Below are 17,284 nucleotides of genomic sequence, written 5' to 3'. Positions count from 1 at the left end.
TACTTTATTAAGTAGGAAGGAAGATAAAAATATACTCTAATTAAAAAAAGGGTGGGAAAGCCTGGTTTATTAGTGATAAGGATCCACTAGCGTGCTGCGATCTTCACGCTAAACTGAAGAAACTAAAAATCTTTAATAAAATTTTATTCCTTAAAAAAAATTTATATACTTTTTAGGAGGGTTTTTTAGAGTATACTTGCTTTATTTTAAATTTTTAAATTTCAGAAAAAGCTATCTTATTGCTACTAAAATTGAGAAAACGTGTTAAAAATTGTCTCGCTTGGGGGGGTGTCTCGCTGGGGAGGGAGGCACGTTAGCTATTGAAACCGGCTTCCGCCTCGCGCGCAGCCGTTGGAAGCTTTCCCTCGCTTCTCGACCAAGCTTCTTCTTTCGGGTGCCTAATTATAGCACCTAGGCCAGCCTCCAGACTCTGCCTTGAAAGCCAAGAGGACTCCGCATTTCTCCGAACAAGTTGCCGCCACAGTTGGTTTTACTATCGGCTACGTTGGAGATGAAGACAGTCGACCGCAACCAAGAGATCCGTAAGGATATTCATGAAGCTGGAATTTCAATGGCAGACTCTACGAAGTTTGGAGCCGACCACGGAGCACGGGCAGGTAACGGCAGGCGTGATTTTGATGCCTAAGGACTCTTAGATAGGTTGAATTCGAAAAATGTAACCCGACCAGATGCATGCCCTAGGACAAGAATATTACCTTGGACAGCCGATGATGTTGCTCGATACTCAAAAGGCAGCCAAAGTATATTTTTCGTTTTGTAGGCCACCCAAGTCTCTTTTAGAAATAGACCTCTTATAGAGTTTAATTGGACAGGAAGTTTACTAGAGAAAGGGCTGATATCTAACTGTCCTCGGTCTGTTTCTAGGTATAACCCATTACTAGAGAATAACAGGCTAGTGATTACAACGCCAACCTTGAACGTCTGGCGCGCCGCTCCCGAGTCCGCGTCCCAGAGCCTAACGGTCTTGTCGTCTGACCCCGACGCGACTAGCCGGCCGTCCGGTGAGAAGGCGACGGCGTAGATCAAGCCCGAATGGCCCTCGAACGTCTGGCGCGCCGCTCCCGAGTCAAGCCCGAATGCCCCGAACGTCTGGCGCGCCGCTCCCGAGTCGCGTCCCAGAGCCTAACGGTCTTGTCGTCCGACCCCGACGCGACTAGCCGCCGTCCGGTGAGAAGGCGACGGCGCCGGCCAGTCCGAATGCCCTTGAACGTCTGGCGCGCCGCTCCCGAGTCCGCGTCCAGATCCTGACGGTCATGTCGCTCGACGCCGACGCGACTAGCGGCCGTCCGGTGAGAAGCGACGGCGTAGATCAAGCCCGAATGGCCCTCGAACGTCTGGCGCGCCGCTCCCGAGTCCGCGTCCCAGGCCTGACGGTCATGTCGCTCGACGCCGACGCGACTAGCCGGCCGTCCGGTGAGAAGGCGACGGCGTGGACCCAGCCCGAATTGGCCCTCGAACGGCGCGCCGCTCCCGAGTCCGCGTCCCAGAGCCTGACGGTCTTGTCGCTCGACGCCGACGCGACTAGCCGGCCGTCCGGTGAGAAGGCGACGGCGCGGATCGAGCCCGAATGGCCCTCGAACGTCTGGCGTGCCGCTCCCGAGTCCGCGTCCCAGAGCCTGACGGTCTTATCGCTCGACGCCGACGCGACTAGCCGGCCGTCCGGTGAGAAGGCGACGGCGTTGATCCAGTCCGAATGACCCTCGAGCGTCTGGAGCGCCGCGCTCCAATGCGTCTCTACCTTCGGCAGCCCCTGGATCCAACGAGGGATTTCATGCTTAAATAGCATCCGAACTAAACTCATCTCTGGTGAAAACACCAGGGCTGAACAGTATATTTGAAACGGAGCCTTTTCAATTATCCATCGATTATAGATGGTAAAGCGTTTAGAATCGTGAATAAATGCAAATAACTTTGGACTTTCGTTTAACTTGAACGTTTTTAGCAAAAATCTGGCACTCCGTTGAGGGATACCTACGTCAATTTCTGATTCCAGATCCTTAATCATGAGTACTCCCTCAACTAGTTGACCAAGAAGAGCTAGAGCTTCAATCCAATGAAGAAAATGCTTTTGGAAGAATTTATGTATCTCTCCATCGTCGTAGAGAATTTGGTTCTCTCGAGCAGTGCCGGAGTCCATATAAGAGATCAAATGCTTGATCCAGTAATGACATATATACTTGATCGGAACAAGAGGACCATCATTTCTATCGATTAGAGGAATTTCTGCGATATCTCCTCGCTTCTCCAAGTCGTACATGTCCTTGCGCAGGTAGTGCGGCATGATGGCTAAGGACCGATGGATTATCTTACTGTGCTCGTTTACTTCATTGAATGGGAGAATAGTACGGCCATCACCGCTTACGAAATAGTCTTTGGCGGACTGGTGAATAAAGTATATCGTCTCCTGGCGGATCGTGAGGAATGAACCACATCGTTCGATTATATCGATCAGCGCTTGATCGTCACAGTTATGCCCCTCTGGTAATGACAGGAAGGAGACTATTTCCTGAAAACGTAAAGGTCGATATGCAACAGCAGCCGAGGATAGAATATTTTTACACATTTCCGCCTCGAACTTATCTTGATCCATCACTTGGCTTATCATCCGCTTATAAAGCGTATTAAGCCCGCGTGGCATGCATTCGAGCTCCCGTTTCGTTCCCAAAAGTGATACTTTTTCGAGTCTTTTACATGCAAGGTGCACCCACAAGAATGTGCCTTCTGCTTTCTCACGAAGTTGGCTATTGACTTCAGTCTTGAGGGGGTAACTATAACGCTTGCTTCGAGCGAGCTGGTCGACCTTGGAGTCGATATACACATCCACGCCACGCGAAATATGATCAGAGTTCAACTCAAGGCTTATCTTTTTCCAAACTCCATCACGTCCTAAATACTCCTCAATTTCGGGTCGATTGCGGCTCGAGACAATCCATTTGATCCTTGTTGCTGCTTGAGGTATCTCATAGGCAATAGTCTTCAATAGTTCGCGTAATTGGATGTCGCACTCGTCGAGAGCATCCACCAAAAAGTAGGTTCGTTGTAGGTTCGAATCGTTTAACATGTCTAGGAAGATTGACTGCAACGTATAGATTGCGCTCTCGCCTTCAAATATGTCCTTCCCTGCGTCGTCGCACCTCTTTAGCATATGCCTGACTAGGCTCCTTTGCTGTGAAGCAAGCATGTAGATAAGACCTCTTAAGACAGACGTCGCGCTTCTAAGACGAGGTTCTGTACTTTGACAGAAAAAGTAAGACAGAATGGGTGGTTTCGGCGACTTTTCTATCGGCGCTGACAATTCGTTCACAAGGGCAATCATCATCATAGTCTTCCCCTTGCCGGGGTCACCTTTTATCCACAGCAGTTGAGCGTCATCACTGTTCTTCCAGCGGCGAAAGTCCCGATCTTCCAGGAGCCAGGAGAAGCAGTCCGTAAGTAACCGGTCCTTGCTCTTCTCAATTCTTATTTTCTCAACCTTAGGATCGGTGTTCCCCTTAAAATCTTTTAGGCATTGATTGGCATTGGCGTTTTCTAGTGATTCTGCTGAAAATAAATATTGATTACAAAGTCATAATTTGTATTCTTATCTAGCGCGTACCTTTCTGCAAGACAGTATTGTAAGTTCCTTCCTCACGAACGGCTTTTGCCCATCTGTAAATTTCCCCCACAACGGTATCGTAACCGGTACAGTTTCTGTCCACAAACTTGGTCATATCCTAGAGAAATAAGCGGGCTAACTTTGGACCTTAAGTGACAACGTACCGTGTGGGTTGCATGAAGTCCAAAGCTAGAATAACCAGGAAGTATGGCGGACTTCATTTCGACAACCTACGTAACATTAGTTGTTGCTTCTGTTCCTATTCCTGACTGCTTACTAGGCCCAAAACTGGGAATGGCAGTTCTTCGTAGAAGCAGGTCACAGCAATTGGTTGATTCTTGGCCGCTCTTGATCTTAGAATCTCATGGAATCTCTTCTGAATTGTAGCCAACATCTCAGAGTCAGGTTCCAAGACTTGAACAATTTCTTTATTCGTTTTCTTCACAATGTTGAGTAGTCGGGTGCCATATCCGCCCCAAGAAGCCAGATCGGCACCAAAATGTGGAGTACCCAGGAAGGCCAGGCCAACTGTTCTGGCTTCCATTTCCTGCAGATGGACCTCAGGGCTTGATCTGGAGAGCGCTAAAGCATTTTGAACAACCAAACCGCCGAGACTGTGCATGACGAAGATAATTTTTCGGTGCTCAGAGTCTGTGCGCTCTCTACGACGAGTGAGTGCTCCTAGCAAAGCTTCCGCATGATTGCCTATGCGATTGACTGAAGCCGCGCTTAACCAATGGACAACATCTGCATCGTAACCGAATGAAAGTATTCGAGCATCTGGTATATCCTCCTTGAGTAGCTGGCTCGGCCAGTGAATCTGACGATTTTCATCTAACCATGTATTATATGCATTACCAGTTAGGCCGTGCACGAATATGATATCCACAGTCGCAGTAGATTGATCCGAGGGTTCGTACAGGACCTGTAGTCCAAGATTGTCGCCTTTCTGAATGGCTGAAGGTTTGTCATTGCTTGCTGTTTGCTGAGGCAGCTTATTCGAGTTGAGTGAGGCGTTAGCCACGCCTGTTAAATTCGTAGTGGTTAAAAAAGGACGAATGATTTCGCCGGACGTTGATTCAGGTGAAGGTTGAAGTTGGTTGCTGCTCTCAAGAGCGGTAGAGGTGGACTGATGTGGATCTGCGGGAGTTTTTACTTCATCCTGAACTCTTTTCCCGCGATGAGAAAGTTTTTTCAGCCATTTAGGGGTCGGCATATTTATGATGCTTAGGCCATAGCCGTTCCGAGGTAACAAAGGGTCACGCGACCAGGATAGGTGTTACATGGAAAGTGGGATGGGGAATGTCAATCAAGCTCCCGCTGTCCGTGTGTTTGCCAAGAAAATTGATGGCCGTCGCAATCAATATCGCAGGTCACGTGGACTGTCAAAGGTGACCCCACTGTTGATTCCCAAAGCTGAAACGGGAAAGGAGCGAAGCGTACTGTATTATGCCGCCCTAGGAGGTAGCAAGGTTCACCGCTATGCAACTAAAGACGAAAAGTCACGAGTTTAATCAAGGTGCCAGTTCTAATATGTATCCGAAGCTCTTAAAATGGATACGTTGACAATAGCAAGGCTAGTTCAGGCCATAAGTGAGGAAAAACTTTCAGTAGCTGCGCTCAAGGCGGAAGCCGGTTTCGCTAACGACTCTATACCCATCTGTCCCCCTCCAATGGAAATATTGCTCTGGAAGATATTCTTCCGTCTATATTTCATGTTTCATCCCTCCTCTTGAAAGTGTTCCTCGACATGATGTGCCACAGCCGCCTCGTCTCCCTCAAAGTTCCCACAAACCGGACAAGTCGCCGTCGCAGAAGCAAAATCCACCGTCCCCATTCCCGCATTCACATCGGCAGCCCCATCCCCACCATCCCTCTCACCACTCCCACCACCCAAATCAGGGAAATAATCAGCAAGACTGCTCCCCCTACCCACCCTCTCCCCACCATACTCACCCCACACGCCGTCCTCGTCCCGCACATCCGTATCCCTCCCCCATCCACCCCCCCGCGCCCTCTCCACCCCTCCACCAACCTCCCCATCCCGCCCCACCTGGGCCCCAGCCCCCCCGACCGCCTCCTCCGCCGCCAGCGCCTCCGCCTCCCCACACAGGCCCTGCACGCGCCCGACGCGCCCGTCTCGCAGCCGCACCTTGATGCCGCGCGGATGGTCGCCGCGCGTGAGCAGCTCGCCGACGATGCCGCGCACCTGGCGGCCCGTTGGCTGGTCCGCTTTTAGTATGATCGAGACGGCGGTGCCGGGGTGTACTTGTGCGGTTGTGGGGACGGGGCGGGGCGCGTGGGGAGGGGTGGTGCTGGTGCTGGCTCTGCCTCTTCCGCTGCCTCTGCCGCTGCCTCTGCTTCTGCTGGGGGGTTGTGAGCCGCGTGGGTTGGAGGGCGGGGGTTGGCGGTTTCGTGGGCGCTGCATTTTGGAGAGGTGGTGCGGTTGGGTTGGGTGGGAGGAGGCTGGGTTGGGGAGTGTAGAGCGAGAAGATAGGTTTTGGAACTGTGGATTAGTGGGGACTGTCTAGTTCGGGGGAGATCGGGTTGGTGCTGGTGCTGGTGCTGGCAGAGAGCGTATGGGCATATTAGAGGGATTACTCGGTCCTGGTTTGCTGTCTGGCGGTTCAGGTCAAGGGTGTGGGAAGGGGGTGTTGTTTTGAGGTTGACTGTTGGCGTCATTTGCTAGAGGGGTTTTGCGAGTTAGCGGATTTATAGGTAGCTCCAAGCACGCGATTAGCAGTTTTTTTTTTTGCCGTTGCGCGCTCGAGGAGTCAGATATCTGCTAATATTTTGAACGCACCATTGGCAACTGGAAACGTCTCTATCTCCTCCCATTAAGAGTCTGAGGGACCTCAAAAGCAAACACGATATGTCGCTTGCGTGCATCGCTAAATCACGACTATGATTAATTTGGTACTAGTATCTCGTGCAGCTTACTTGATTGGCTGACCCGTTATCGATAACAGATGCACGCAAACCGACGGGTCAAGGGATAGACACCCTAAGCGGGACACCACTCGTTTTATTTTGCCATGCGACACGGGCTTTACACCGGCGTCTAAAGAGCCTCGGAGGATCTTATCTAGTCTAGTTTCGTTCCCTTAAGTAAGTTAAGTCTTTCTTGATAGCCTAATGCAATTACCTTTGAGCGCTGTTGGGGCTGAAGCCAATCCGGAAAGGCGTAGGTGGGAGACCACGCTGTGTATCGTGTATCGAAGCACCAAAGACTACTGGCGTCCGCGCATTAGACCGCCTTCAGGATTTGGGTTGTGAGTGGTTCGGTTTATTACTATGCACTGTTGGTAAGGAATCCTTAATATATTCATTAGGGAGGCTTCCAGCCACCAGTCCAGCCGACGAACTCAACATCACTCCAGTCCTTTCTCTACATCATGCAACCCTTCTACCTAAATCGCGCTTTACACGCTCCAAATTCTGTGTAGGCTCGCTCAGCCTTGTCGCTTCTCACGGACCAAATTTCCAACAGCTACGTTTATGGGGCGCTCGATTCTGATTCCCACGAGATTCGTGTCTTTACGCTTTCCCCGGCACCGGGTCCGAGTAGGTAACTGGGAAGCTCATCAAGACCTCCTTAAATGGTGCTTTCAGTTATAATGCTTTGTCCTATCAATGGGGGGAACCCAACTATTACCTCAGCCATCAACCTCGGAGGGGATGTAGGTTTTAAAGTAACTACATCCTTGGAGATTGCCTTGCGCAATATTCGCAGACTTGACCATGCAATCATCATCTGGATAGACGCCATATGCATTAGTCAGCAGGATATCAAGGAGCGAAATCACCAAGTCGCAATGATGCGAGACATTTACTCTAAAGCAGCTGCGGTCCGAGCCTGGATAGACCAGGAAACAGACATCAACAGCCCTGCCTTCCCAGCCCTGCCAGCCCTAAATGAAAGCAGTAAACGAGAGGACTTAGGCGAAGACCCAGATGTGTGGGCCCCGATAGCTGAGATATTCTACAGCTCATATTGGGATCGTTTGTGGGTACAACAACTGGTGTTTGCAAAAGACATCGTTGTCCATTGTTACGGAGATACCATTCCCGGATTGCCTTTAGGTGCTTTCAATGGCTCGTAGGCCTTCGTGCTAATGACTTGCAAAAGGGCTCCTTAACCAGTAACAATGGCTGGGCCGATCTTTCGAGGAGCATGAAATTGGCACAATCACCGTCGAGACATCATTTAGTGGCGTAAGATGCTTGCTTTAAAGCAGCTTGTGGATTTCATATCCTTTGTATCCCCTCAAGTTGATGACCAACTGGTTGACTTGGATGAGCGACTAGCGGAGAGTTCTCGACCTCTTACTCTTCCCATTTACTTTCTTGGCGTCGTCAGAAATGCTCGAAGACTGAAGGTCACAGATCCGCTTGACCAGGTTTATGGGATGCTTAACTTAACTGTCGACTGCCGGCCTGGCGACATCGACATAGATTACAAAAAAACCCCAGCAGAAGTTACTGTAAGCTTTGCAGTGTGGAGGAATTGAACGAGCGACTTGATTGTAAATGTAGCTCTAAAGCGTCTATATATACACGAGGAAGGTATAAGGAATAAGATAAAAGGGGAGACTAATATGTAGTCGAAACAGGGTAATATAAGATACACGAGGTATACGAGGGTAGTGCTGACGCTAGTGAACAGGGTAATATGCAAGGTCCGGTAGTCGGTTACAGTTACTGACGTTGTAAATTCATGTCAGGGCACTGAGCAGGCTGATGGAATGATACATATGATACTCTATGAGGAAGAATCTCAGGGGCTCGAAGGCTCCGAGAAGATATCTACACGATGGCCCGCGCGCTGTCACGTGACACGTCGCTGAGCTCAAAGAGACTGCCCAAGTACCCCCCCCTACCAACAATTCATAGTAACCAAATACCGCTACTTGCAATTCCTCCCATATACCCATCTCCCACTGGAAGGTGAATTGGAGCTTCTTGGACGTCCGCCTTGGGTACCAAATTGGAATGAGGCTACTGGTGCAGGGTATTTCGGGACTACACGCTCGGCGTCAGGGTTCCTTCGAGTGCTCAAAGATCCCTTTCCAGCAAATGCGAATATGCCTACGCTGCGTGTTAAAGGCCTTCGTGCAGATACCATCGAATCATTGATATCTGTGAAAGGTAGACTTGGACCGATTATTGAACCTTTTAAGCTTATAGATAGCGATCGGTCCCGGCCTCCAGGGCGTTGAACTCGGACAGGCATTGTGGAGAACCATAACTGCATTAGCAAAGACTCTGACCGGGCCTACCATTTCGCAATCGAACATTTCGCATGACATTTTCTCAGACGAGGAGCTTTCCTTATATACAGTATTGATTCTGCGTACGGCCTCTATCATAGCTCATGGAGTTGATTCCGTATTGCCAAATTTTCTCCGAGTTCATGAACTTGAGGACTTAAGAACCATGTCGGATGAAACGTTACAAGACTGATTTACAAACATGCACAACCTTTCTAGTCTCGATAAATCCATTGTCCGCTCCATTGATGTGCAAGATATGCTTCAGCACGGCTTTTCATTCGACCCTGCCAAGTTCAGAGACTTTGTTCCCTCCGTCAAGCTCACGCCGTTAAACAGCAGTCTTACAATTAGTCGCGAGCAGTCATTCATCATCTCTGAGAAAACCCCTTTGGAAGAAAACAATGAAATATGGTGCTTTTCGGATATTCAACGCCAAAGATCTTGCGGCTAAAAGAGGATCACTAGAAGGTGGTGTCTCTGGCGTATGTAACTGGGTTTATGGAGGGAGAGGTTGTGCTTGGAATTGGCGCTGGGGACGAAATAGAGGATGGCCAGCGAATTGGAGCTTATGAGGTCCGCACCATTCTGCTGTGCTGACGAGTTATACAAAAAGGAGTGGTTATCTGTTATGCGATGAATTATGAAGCTGCAGTTTGAAAGAAAATCATCGTGAGGATTTCGAAGAACATGTTAGCCGGTCCGATGCCCGGTAGCCAAAGCAAGTTGATGATGAGACGAGACAACCGGTGAATTGTGTCTTATCACCCTACCTACAAAAAGTTCCACAGGCCTATTCCAACTCGTTTGCATGATTATCCATCAATTCATCTTCGTATTTTGTTCTCCAAGCATTAATGCCTTCGTCTCATGTATTCAGCAGCAAATTTACCTCGTGTTCCAAATTTAATCGCTTACCCTCAATCTCAGTCACTTGTACATTGCCCTGCTCGTGGGAAGATGCAATATCGTCTTTGTCAAAAATGCTGATGTTACCACAGTGTATCCCTACCCCTGACTATCTCATGAGTTGTGCGGCCCGGGTATGAGAGTGAAAAAGTAGCGAGAATTGGTCGCATCACCGTCCACTTAGCCGTTATGCCATTGATGATTGTGAGAATTTCTATAGTAGTTAACAAAATAAATCCCCCTTGGTCTCGAGGTTTCAAACATTCGAACTACCGTGCTTTCTGGGTGGATTGATAGAATTTGAGAGTATATTCAGGCCATGACAAGTTCGATCCGCCACTTCATCGATTGCGGTCATTAGTTGGATGTGAGGGGTAGAAATAAAACGAGTCGCCCTCACCGGCCACTATCCAATCGTAGGCCGCAAGGGAAAATAAATGCTAGTCAATGATGGGATATAGAGGATAACTGGCTGAACACATGAGGAAGATTTCTATCAAGAGTTAATAGTGAATTTCGTCATAACCGCCTCAAGAAAGGTAAAATTCCAAATGTATTTCGTTACGGAAGACACCACAATAAACGTAATTCCTTTCTCAAGACCCCGATATAGGAAAGACGCATTGCTGAACTAATGCGGGGATCCCAAGGAGGCTTTCTTGGAACATATTACTGTACTGTTTTGGAACAAGTAGAGGTGGCAGTGCTCCTAGCCGCCCTAGTTGTCGCTTTGGAAGATATGCTCAAGTGATGAAGATAACTAATGTCCGCCCTAAATTAATCCATGTTCTTCAGAGACCTGACTCCGCATACTCTACATATTGGGTTGTTGATTCGTGATTTACGCAAGTCAAAGAAGCTCAGCAGAAATGAGACATCGAAGGACAGTTCATCTTTTTGAGAGCAATGGAGACTGAGCAATAAGGTAATACAAAGCCAACGATACTAAAATCGCGACGGTAGCGAGAACATAGAGCTGAGGTAATTAGTACAGTATCAATCATGCTGTGAGACTGACATGACTAGGTTCCCGGAGACCTTGATGAAAGATATTATTCTCTAGATTCATGTCAAACATGCTGTTGTTGAGGTATTCCTTTTACATGGCGAAAACCTCCTTCCCGGCACCCTAGCGAGCTGGTGAAAAGCCCAGCTTGGAAAAGAAAATCCTAAGCTTAGTGACACATAAGCCTTCAAAAGCAGCCATCGCGACCAGCAGCCAGGGGGCAGTATCGTGATGTATTCCTTATTCTATAAGAGATGCTTCTTGAGATTTTGATGAACTGTCCATAGAGTAACGAGGATCTCGGTGATCGTATGATGTTGAAAGAAGCTTGACGCTCAAGTAATATCAGCAGAAACCCGAGGAAGCTTGACGTCAGAGGTTCCGCGGTATACCCATAAGAGGGTCATTAACAAAGTGCTGGTTTGGAATTAGTTAGAGATGACTCTTTGGAATAAGTTGGAACGGCAACACGTGGCGGTTGCGATAAGAATACTTGTAAGGCCCCCGGAAAATGCACAGCCTCTTACATTACCGAGACACCCCAGTCGCGCTTACTAGAAGAGCGGCTGGGGTGTCTCTAAGCCAAGCCGGGTGAGGAGTTTCCGAACTATTTGGAGCATCTAATTACCTTTCATTGTCTTCACATGTCTTTTGAAGCCACCAATATGATCTTATTCGTAGTCAATGTGGATAGAATAAATTCGCCTTTTTGGTGGCTCGAAGCTTATCGCTCGGCCGACGGCAACATATATCTGGCATCAGCTGCACATAGTTCAATTTGTGTACATGTGAATTCCGATAAGACGCTTCTGCAGAACGCGTAACCCTCTAATTTCGAGGTTCAAGTGCAAAGTAGACGATTCGAATTGAGAATTTGAAACAACCTTGCAGATCCTTTTGTCTGACGGGACCCCAAAATCTGCGGGTTCCCTGTGCCGAAGCGCTAAGCTGACATCCGCCAATGATGATTCGCTGATTTATGTGCTTCTGCTTTTGTGATATGCTCCGCCACCACTATCCCCGAATGCCAAACAATCCCATCACCGATTTCGATGAGTTGCTCTCGCATCATAGGTGCTGGGCATACCAAGCACGCCTGATGACTTCGAGGACGCGTGTCTAGCAGCCCTGGGTCCTTTTGACCTTCGTCGGTTTAGCTACGGCTCCCCGCTTTGGACGAGGCGCTGAACACAAGAGCTCCATCCCAAGCCATGCTTATCTTACCTCTTCGGGAGTTGCTCTGTAAAACCAGCGTAAGCCAGCTCGCTCGGAGCTGCGGTTCAGCATGTCATGATCTGCTGCGGTGCTGTTCTTGATCTTCATACATATTTCTGTTGCTCTCGCAATTTTATGTTTTCCGCCGTGTGGTAATTTGCTTTTAACGATACTCGTATAGCTTTATTTGTCAAGCCATTGTGTGTCACTAGGCCAAGCCTGCAACGAAAGGCTAATAATTCAGCCCACCCTCTTACTTGACGCATGCCGGTCGCACTGTGAACCTCTCACGACTGAACCTGCCCCAACCAGTTTGAACGGGAAACATGAAGAGTATCCTCTCTGCAGCCCTGTTGGGGCTTGGTAAGAAACCTCTCCCCTATACCTAGCGGCTATGCTGACTTGCATCTCCAATTTCAAGTATCGAGAGCGTCTGCACAAGTTGCAACGGCTTGTATTACATCCGACGTTTGCTATGGTCTTAATATTCCCGCCGACACTGCTTCATCTGGCAATGGAGACGTTTTCTTCCAGATCTCAGCCCCCAGCACTTACCAATGGGTTGCTCTAGGCCAGGGCACTGGAATGACTGGGTCCAATATATTTGTCGTGTATACTTCAAGCGACGGGAAAAATGTGACTCTTTCACCGAGGCTTGGGACAGGACATGCTGAGCCTAAATTCAATAGTAAAGCGGAGGTATCATTGTTGGATGGCTCAGGGATTTCCAATGGGAAGATGGTCGCCAATATCAAATGTAGTTCAGATCAACCAGTTTCGCGCGTGCCTCAACTAATTCGAACGCAGGTTCAAATTGTCAAAGCTGGTCCGGTGGATCCATGGATTTCACCTCATCGTCTGGGAAGTGGATACATGGGTTTAAATCAGGTGGAGCGTTGAACTCCGATGATACATCCGCGACTATCTCACAGCACGGTAACGGTGACGCTTCGACCTTCAGTTGGGATTTCACCAATGCCAAAGGTGGAAACAGTGTCAACCCTTTCACAGCGGTTTCGGCATCAGGCTCCGGCACTGTCGCTGGTGCAACTGGTACAAGCAGCTGTGTGCCAAGGCCAACCACAGGTACCTTTGCAAATGCTGCCGCAACAACTACCTGGCCCTCCACGATCCCAAGCGAGTTTGCTTCAGCATTCCCGACTAATTTCCCTAGCGAATGGCAATCTCGTTGGCCTACCGCCAAGCCGACGGGTAGCTACAGTTGGAATAGTAAGTTTCCCGGAGCAAACCCAACTAATTGGCCCGGCTCACCTTTCTTAGAACGTGACGAAGTCAATTACTGTGATTCTTCCTCAAACGTAAACAACGGCAATGGCAATGCCTTCACAGTGTTGTCTCTGCTGACACGGGAGACGAAAATGCTCATTGCTCATGGTGTTATGGCCGCTCTTGCATTTGTTATCCTCTTCCCTGTGGGAGCTATCAGTATTCGGCTACTAAGTTTCCCCGGGTTGGTGTGGTTCCATGCTGCATTCCAGGCATTCGCGTATCTGGTCTTCCTCGTTGCCTTCGGGTTGGGTGTTTCTATTGCTAATACTGAGGGCGTCGTAAGTACCAACCCATGGAACTACATTTATGATGTTATCAACTGACTGGTTTTGTAGCTCACCGAATACCACCCAATAATTGGTATCGTCCTTTTTGTGGCGATATTCTTTCAGCCTATCTTCGGCTTCCTCCATCATTCACTCTACAAAAAGCATAACAGTCGCACACTCTGGTCCTATGTCCACATTTGGCTTGGTAGAATTGTCATAACGCTTGGAATCATCAATGGTGGCCTTGGGTTTATGCTGGCAGACACCATGGGTGCAGGTTCACATACCGGGATGATCGTTTATTCCGTTGTTGCTGCGATCGTCTGGCTGGTGTACGTGTTAGCCATCGTGCTTGGTGAGAGGAGGAGAGCGAGAATGGCCCACGACAGCCCACCGAAGTACAGCGAGACTTCATATGATACGCCACCAGCGCCAATAAATCCCCCAGCGGAAAGAGCAGAGAGCCCAGGCGCACAAGGATATTACAGTGGTGGTCATAATGGACCCAAAAATCAGTAGCTGCGTTTAATCTTGCATGCATTGGAGTCTAGTAGCATTGCAGGAGTATAGTAATCAATGGAAACTTTTTTGGGAAAATGTATGCTAGACAATTGGATAAAACCCTACGAAGTTAATAGACATATCTTTTCAGTGATGCCTCTTACAGCTCCATGAGTATGTTCTGGGCAACGTGCAGCTCAGAACTTACAGTCTATTTCCTATAACATCATCTTGGAGATTAGGTCTTTTTTGTGGTGGGACCAGGATCAGCGCGTTGGAGGGCTTCGTGGCTGAGGCGGGACTGAGGGGCACCGTTTTCGCGCCAATCTTCCATCGCCCGTACTGGAGCACGACAACACAAAAACATCTCCACCACGAAACGCTCCACACCCATCAGTAGACTCTCTTATCGTCTTCCCCCAGCAACATCCTACAGTGGCTCACTTCTCTGATCCTCGCGACTTTGCCAACAACTCACGATGGGAGAATCAAGGTACGATGGGTTGTTAGGCTACAAGAATCTTTCCCAGCACTACTTCAGCTTTGTGATCAGCACACGCGCGCAATACGGGCTAAATGACTAACGTTTGGGATGTATAGGCAGGAGCTTCTTGCCTGGTTAAATAACCTCCTCCAGCTTAATGTCACCAAGGTCGAGCAATGCGGTACTGGGTATGCGCTCCTATGCTCCGCTTTCCTCAACATCCCTATGACGCCACATTTCTCCCGCGGAGAAACCCACAAAAACAAAAGCAAGGAACTGTGGGATTTTATGTGCTAATAAAACTGTGCGCAGGGCGGCGCTTTGCCAAGTTTTCGACAGCATCTACTGTAAGCCAACACTTCCACCGGTCAGCTAAGAATATCAAATGAAATTTGACTGACATATCTGGGTGTAGATGATGTGCCAATGGCTAGGGTAAAATTCAACGCCAACACTGAATATGCCTACTTGCAAAACTTCAAAATACTTCAAAGTATTTCGCCTTCCCCAACCCACTTTGCCTAGCCATAATCTATCTACCTTTCTACAATATTAGTATCATAGCTAACGAGATATTTTCCTCAGATATCTTCACAAAACATGCCATCGACCGACCAATTCCGGTAGAAGCGCTCATCAAATGCAAGATGCAGGACAACCTAGAGTTTCTGCAGTGGACGAAGCGATATTGGGACCAATACTATCCCGGTCATGATTACGACCCACTTGCGCGAAGAAAAGGCGCCGGAAGTCTTCCTAATACTGGCGCCCCTGCACCACGTGCTGCTCCGGCAGCAAGCACCGCGCGACGAGCCGCCCCAGCCAGCAACACAGCTGCACCCAGGACTCGCACGCCGCAAGGTGGAGCTGCAAGTGCAGCGCTAAGAGAAGAGAATAATGTTTTGAAGGAGACTGTTTCCGGGCTGGAGCGAGAGAGAGATTTCTATTTCAGCAAGCTCCGGGATATCGAACTGTTGATCCAACAGGCAATGGACGCAGATCCAGAGTTGGAGAAAGATGAGGGTGGTCTGCTGAAACAGATTCAGACAATCTTGTATTCAACTGAGGTAGGAAGCCTATCCCCCGACTCCCCCTTTATGCCCAAGGATGCTCTTGGGATGTGTCTTGTGATCGTGCTTACTAGTGGTGAAATACTGACCAGGTATTATAGGAGGGATTTGAGATTCCCGTCGAGACCGAAGGCGACGTTCCTGAGGAAGAGACATTCTAGAGGGTTTCGCGTCTTGCATTCAGCGGGGGTCCAAATGTTTCATAAGTTCCTCTACCACAGGGCTTATTCGGGATGATTGATGATGTTTGCATGGTTGCGAGGTCACTTCAATTTGGAGCAGACAAACAAAGATGATGGAGCGGATAGTGGATTATGTGTGATTTGCGGGGGGCGTGGAATTGGAGGTTACATGATAGAAAAACTGACTCAGCTCGACGCTTCCTGCCTTTGGAAGTGGAGGGTGCTCGGGCCAGTGTTTTGTATGCAATGCATGATGATCTGGATCGCTCACTTTCAGTAATGCTTTATTTGCTGCTCACAAGTTGTATTTGGTATACATACTGTAGCCGAAATCATTATGGATTTGCACTGTTAAATCCGGTAGAAAAAGTCCATGCCGACCAGGTTCTTGCCTAGGTATAAAGTAGCAGGGTCCGCATCGTCTAATGGTGTCATGGTTTTCTCTCGATATCCATTCTTCCCAGCCCACCGAAGGATCAGCTAAATCTCCCCACCAGTGGGTAGACTGAGGAAGAGACGGTATCCGGAATTGCAATCAACTGGTCTAAAATCCAGTCTATCTGCTGCATATCATTGATCTACTCGAAATTGGTACGGCGAGCGGTGTTTGGCTCCGGAGGAGGCTAAGCAAGCATTTTGGTAACAGTTGGCTGATGAGGGTCTCACTCTACTCCCCCAATCTCATCCCTCATAAGAAAACCGATCGAGCATCTATCTACTATTCCTACCATACGATGCCTTTCACGTGTTATCTTCACTTCTCTAAAGCCCCACTATGATCGAGACTCCTCCATAAACGTAAGTTCTATGACTAGTAGAAATACCGGTGTGATTGACAGACAGCTCCGTCGGGAACTACACCGCCCTGGCGCATCCGGTTGAAAGCGCATGTTGATCTTGGTGATCAAACGGCAGAGTTTATACCTTTTGAAGTAATACGCATGGCCACTTTAACGTATTTTTACCCTTTTTAGGTATAAATCTACGCATTTTGATTAGCGTGATCAACACGCGCTCTCAACCGCATGCGCACATGGCGGCCAGAAAAGATTGAAACCAGACAGAGCACCCACCCAGGAGCGCCACCAAACATAATTCTGTGGCCTTCTTTTGAAGCAAGCGAAGTGATTGGGCTGCTTTTGAATGCAACTCTCGAAACCCAGAATCATCGATTGCATAATGTTGGGGGAGCACAGCAGGTTAAACCATAACGTCTTACTACATTATTTCTATATCAGGTCCTCACGTTCCTGATGTGGCTGGCTGACGGCGGGACGGCTCGCTTGTGCACCCAAGCCACATCCGGAAAACGTACCTCTGGACTTCAACTTCGACGAACACTAAGCCTTAACCCCTCTTTGATGCGTATACCCACACGGCTAGAGGGTACCCCCGACCGGCTAATACCGACTCTTGAAAGCTTGAACATGCAAAGTGTCAGGTTCTGCATTTCTCCTCCCCAGTTGATGCGG

General features: G+C 48.7%; 6 protein-coding genes across 6 annotated transcripts; 4 read left to right on the top strand and 2 right to left on the bottom strand.

The window, feature by feature from the left end:
• Positions 1-933: 933 nt before the first annotated feature.
• On the bottom strand, positions 934-4,937 carry K441DRAFT_716195 (uncharacterized protein). The gene is made up of 6 exons (XM_067653973.1): positions 3,894-4,937; positions 3,781-3,846; positions 3,617-3,734; positions 1,997-3,549; positions 1,109-1,948; positions 934-1,079 (listed from the first exon to the last, which is right to left on the bottom strand). The coding sequence occupies exons 1-5, from the start codon at positions 4,830-4,832 to the stop codon at positions 1,331-1,333; spliced, it is 3,294 nt and encodes a 1,097-aa protein (XP_067505559.1). The 5' UTR covers positions 4,833-4,937; the 3' UTR covers positions 934-1,079; positions 1,109-1,330.
• Positions 4,938-5,336: 399 nt separating this feature from the next.
• K441DRAFT_554007 (uncharacterized protein) lies at positions 5,337-6,044 on the bottom strand (the record flags this gene model as incomplete). Its single annotated transcript, XM_067643210.1, has 2 exons — positions 5,337-5,555; positions 5,691-6,044. 2 exons carry the CDS (start codon positions 6,042-6,044, stop codon positions 5,337-5,339), a joined length of 573 nt encoding a protein of 190 aa, XP_067505558.1.
• Positions 6,045-7,233: 1,189 nt separating this feature from the next.
• On the top strand, positions 7,234-7,719 carry K441DRAFT_695455 (uncharacterized protein; the record flags this gene model as incomplete). The annotated part of the gene is made up of 1 exon (XM_067652815.1): positions 7,234-7,719. The coding sequence occupies one exon, from the start codon at positions 7,234-7,236 to the stop codon at positions 7,717-7,719; it is 486 nt and encodes a 161-aa protein (XP_067505557.1).
• A 4,283-nt stretch (positions 7,720-12,002) lies between these two features.
• K441DRAFT_633987 (iron reductase domain protein) lies at positions 12,003-14,237 on the top strand. The gene is made up of 5 exons (XM_067646394.1): positions 12,003-12,379; positions 12,438-12,773; positions 12,824-13,246; positions 13,298-13,584; positions 13,642-14,237. The coding sequence occupies exons 1-5, from the start codon at positions 12,343-12,345 to the stop codon at positions 14,092-14,094; spliced, it is 1,536 nt and encodes a 511-aa protein (XP_067505556.1). The 5' UTR covers positions 12,003-12,342; the 3' UTR covers positions 14,095-14,237.
• A 175-nt stretch (positions 14,238-14,412) lies between these two features.
• On the top strand, positions 14,413-16,220 carry K441DRAFT_658132 (uncharacterized protein). The gene is made up of 6 exons (XM_067648292.1): positions 14,413-14,569; positions 14,677-14,748; positions 14,873-14,907; positions 14,976-15,053; positions 15,146-15,627; positions 15,732-16,220. Exons 1-6 carry the CDS (start codon positions 14,556-14,558, stop codon positions 15,789-15,791), a joined length of 741 nt encoding a protein of 246 aa, XP_067505555.1. The 5' UTR covers positions 14,413-14,555; the 3' UTR covers positions 15,792-16,220.
• K441DRAFT_65686 (uncharacterized protein) lies at positions 15,839-16,285 on the top strand. The gene has a single exon (XM_067648077.1). It carries the CDS (start codon positions 15,945-15,947, stop codon positions 16,206-16,208), a length of 264 nt encoding a protein of 87 aa, XP_067505554.1. The 5' UTR covers positions 15,839-15,944; the 3' UTR covers positions 16,209-16,285.
• Positions 16,286-17,284: the final 999 nt, after the last annotated feature.

The sequence above is a fragment of the Cenococcum geophilum genome, assembly GCF_001692895.1.
Source record: "Cenococcum geophilum 1.58 unplaced genomic scaffold K441scaffold_15, whole genome shotgun sequence".
Classification (NCBI taxonomy): domain Eukaryota; kingdom Fungi; phylum Ascomycota; class Dothideomycetes; order Gloniales; family Gloniaceae; genus Cenococcum; species Cenococcum geophilum.
Note: the sequence above shows the minus strand (reverse complement) of the source record. Positions and strands in the feature narration are given on the sequence as shown.

Excerpts from the sequence above, each read along its gene's own strand:
- K441DRAFT_716195 (XM_067653973.1), bottom strand. The coding sequence starts at position 4,832 with ATGCCGACCCCTAAATGGCTGAAAAAACTTTCTCATCGCGGGAAAAGA. Across the intron at positions 3,550-3,616 it reads CAATACTGTCTTGCAGAAAG|AAAACGCCAATGCCAATCAA; the intron begins GTACGCGCTAGA and ends CAGAATCACTAG. Across the intron at positions 1,949-1,996 it reads ATCTGGAATCAGAAATTGAC|TTAAACGAAAGTCCAAAGTT; the intron begins GTAGGTATCCCT and ends AAAACGTTCAAG.
- K441DRAFT_658132 (XM_067648292.1), top strand. Across the intron at positions 15,054-15,145 it reads AAACTTCAAAATACTTCAAA|ATATCTTCACAAAACATGCC; the intron begins GTATTTCGCCTT and ends TATTTTCCTCAG. Across the intron at positions 15,628-15,731 it reads CAATCTTGTATTCAACTGAG|GAGGGATTTGAGATTCCCGT; the intron begins GTAGGAAGCCTA and ends CAGGTATTATAG.
- K441DRAFT_633987 (XM_067646394.1), top strand. The coding sequence starts at position 12,343 with ATGAAGAGTATCCTCTCTGCAGCCCTGTTGGGGCTTG. Across the intron at positions 12,774-12,823 it reads GATGGTCGCCAATATCAAAT|GTTCAAATTGTCAAAGCTGG; the intron begins GTAGTTCAGATC and ends ATTCGAACGCAG. Across the intron at positions 13,585-13,641 it reads TTGCTAATACTGAGGGCGTC|CTCACCGAATACCACCCAAT; the intron begins GTAAGTACCAAC and ends CTGGTTTTGTAG.
- K441DRAFT_65686 (XM_067648077.1), top strand. The coding sequence starts at position 15,945 with ATGTGTGATTTGCGGGGGGCGTGGAATTGGAGGTTACATGATAGAAAA.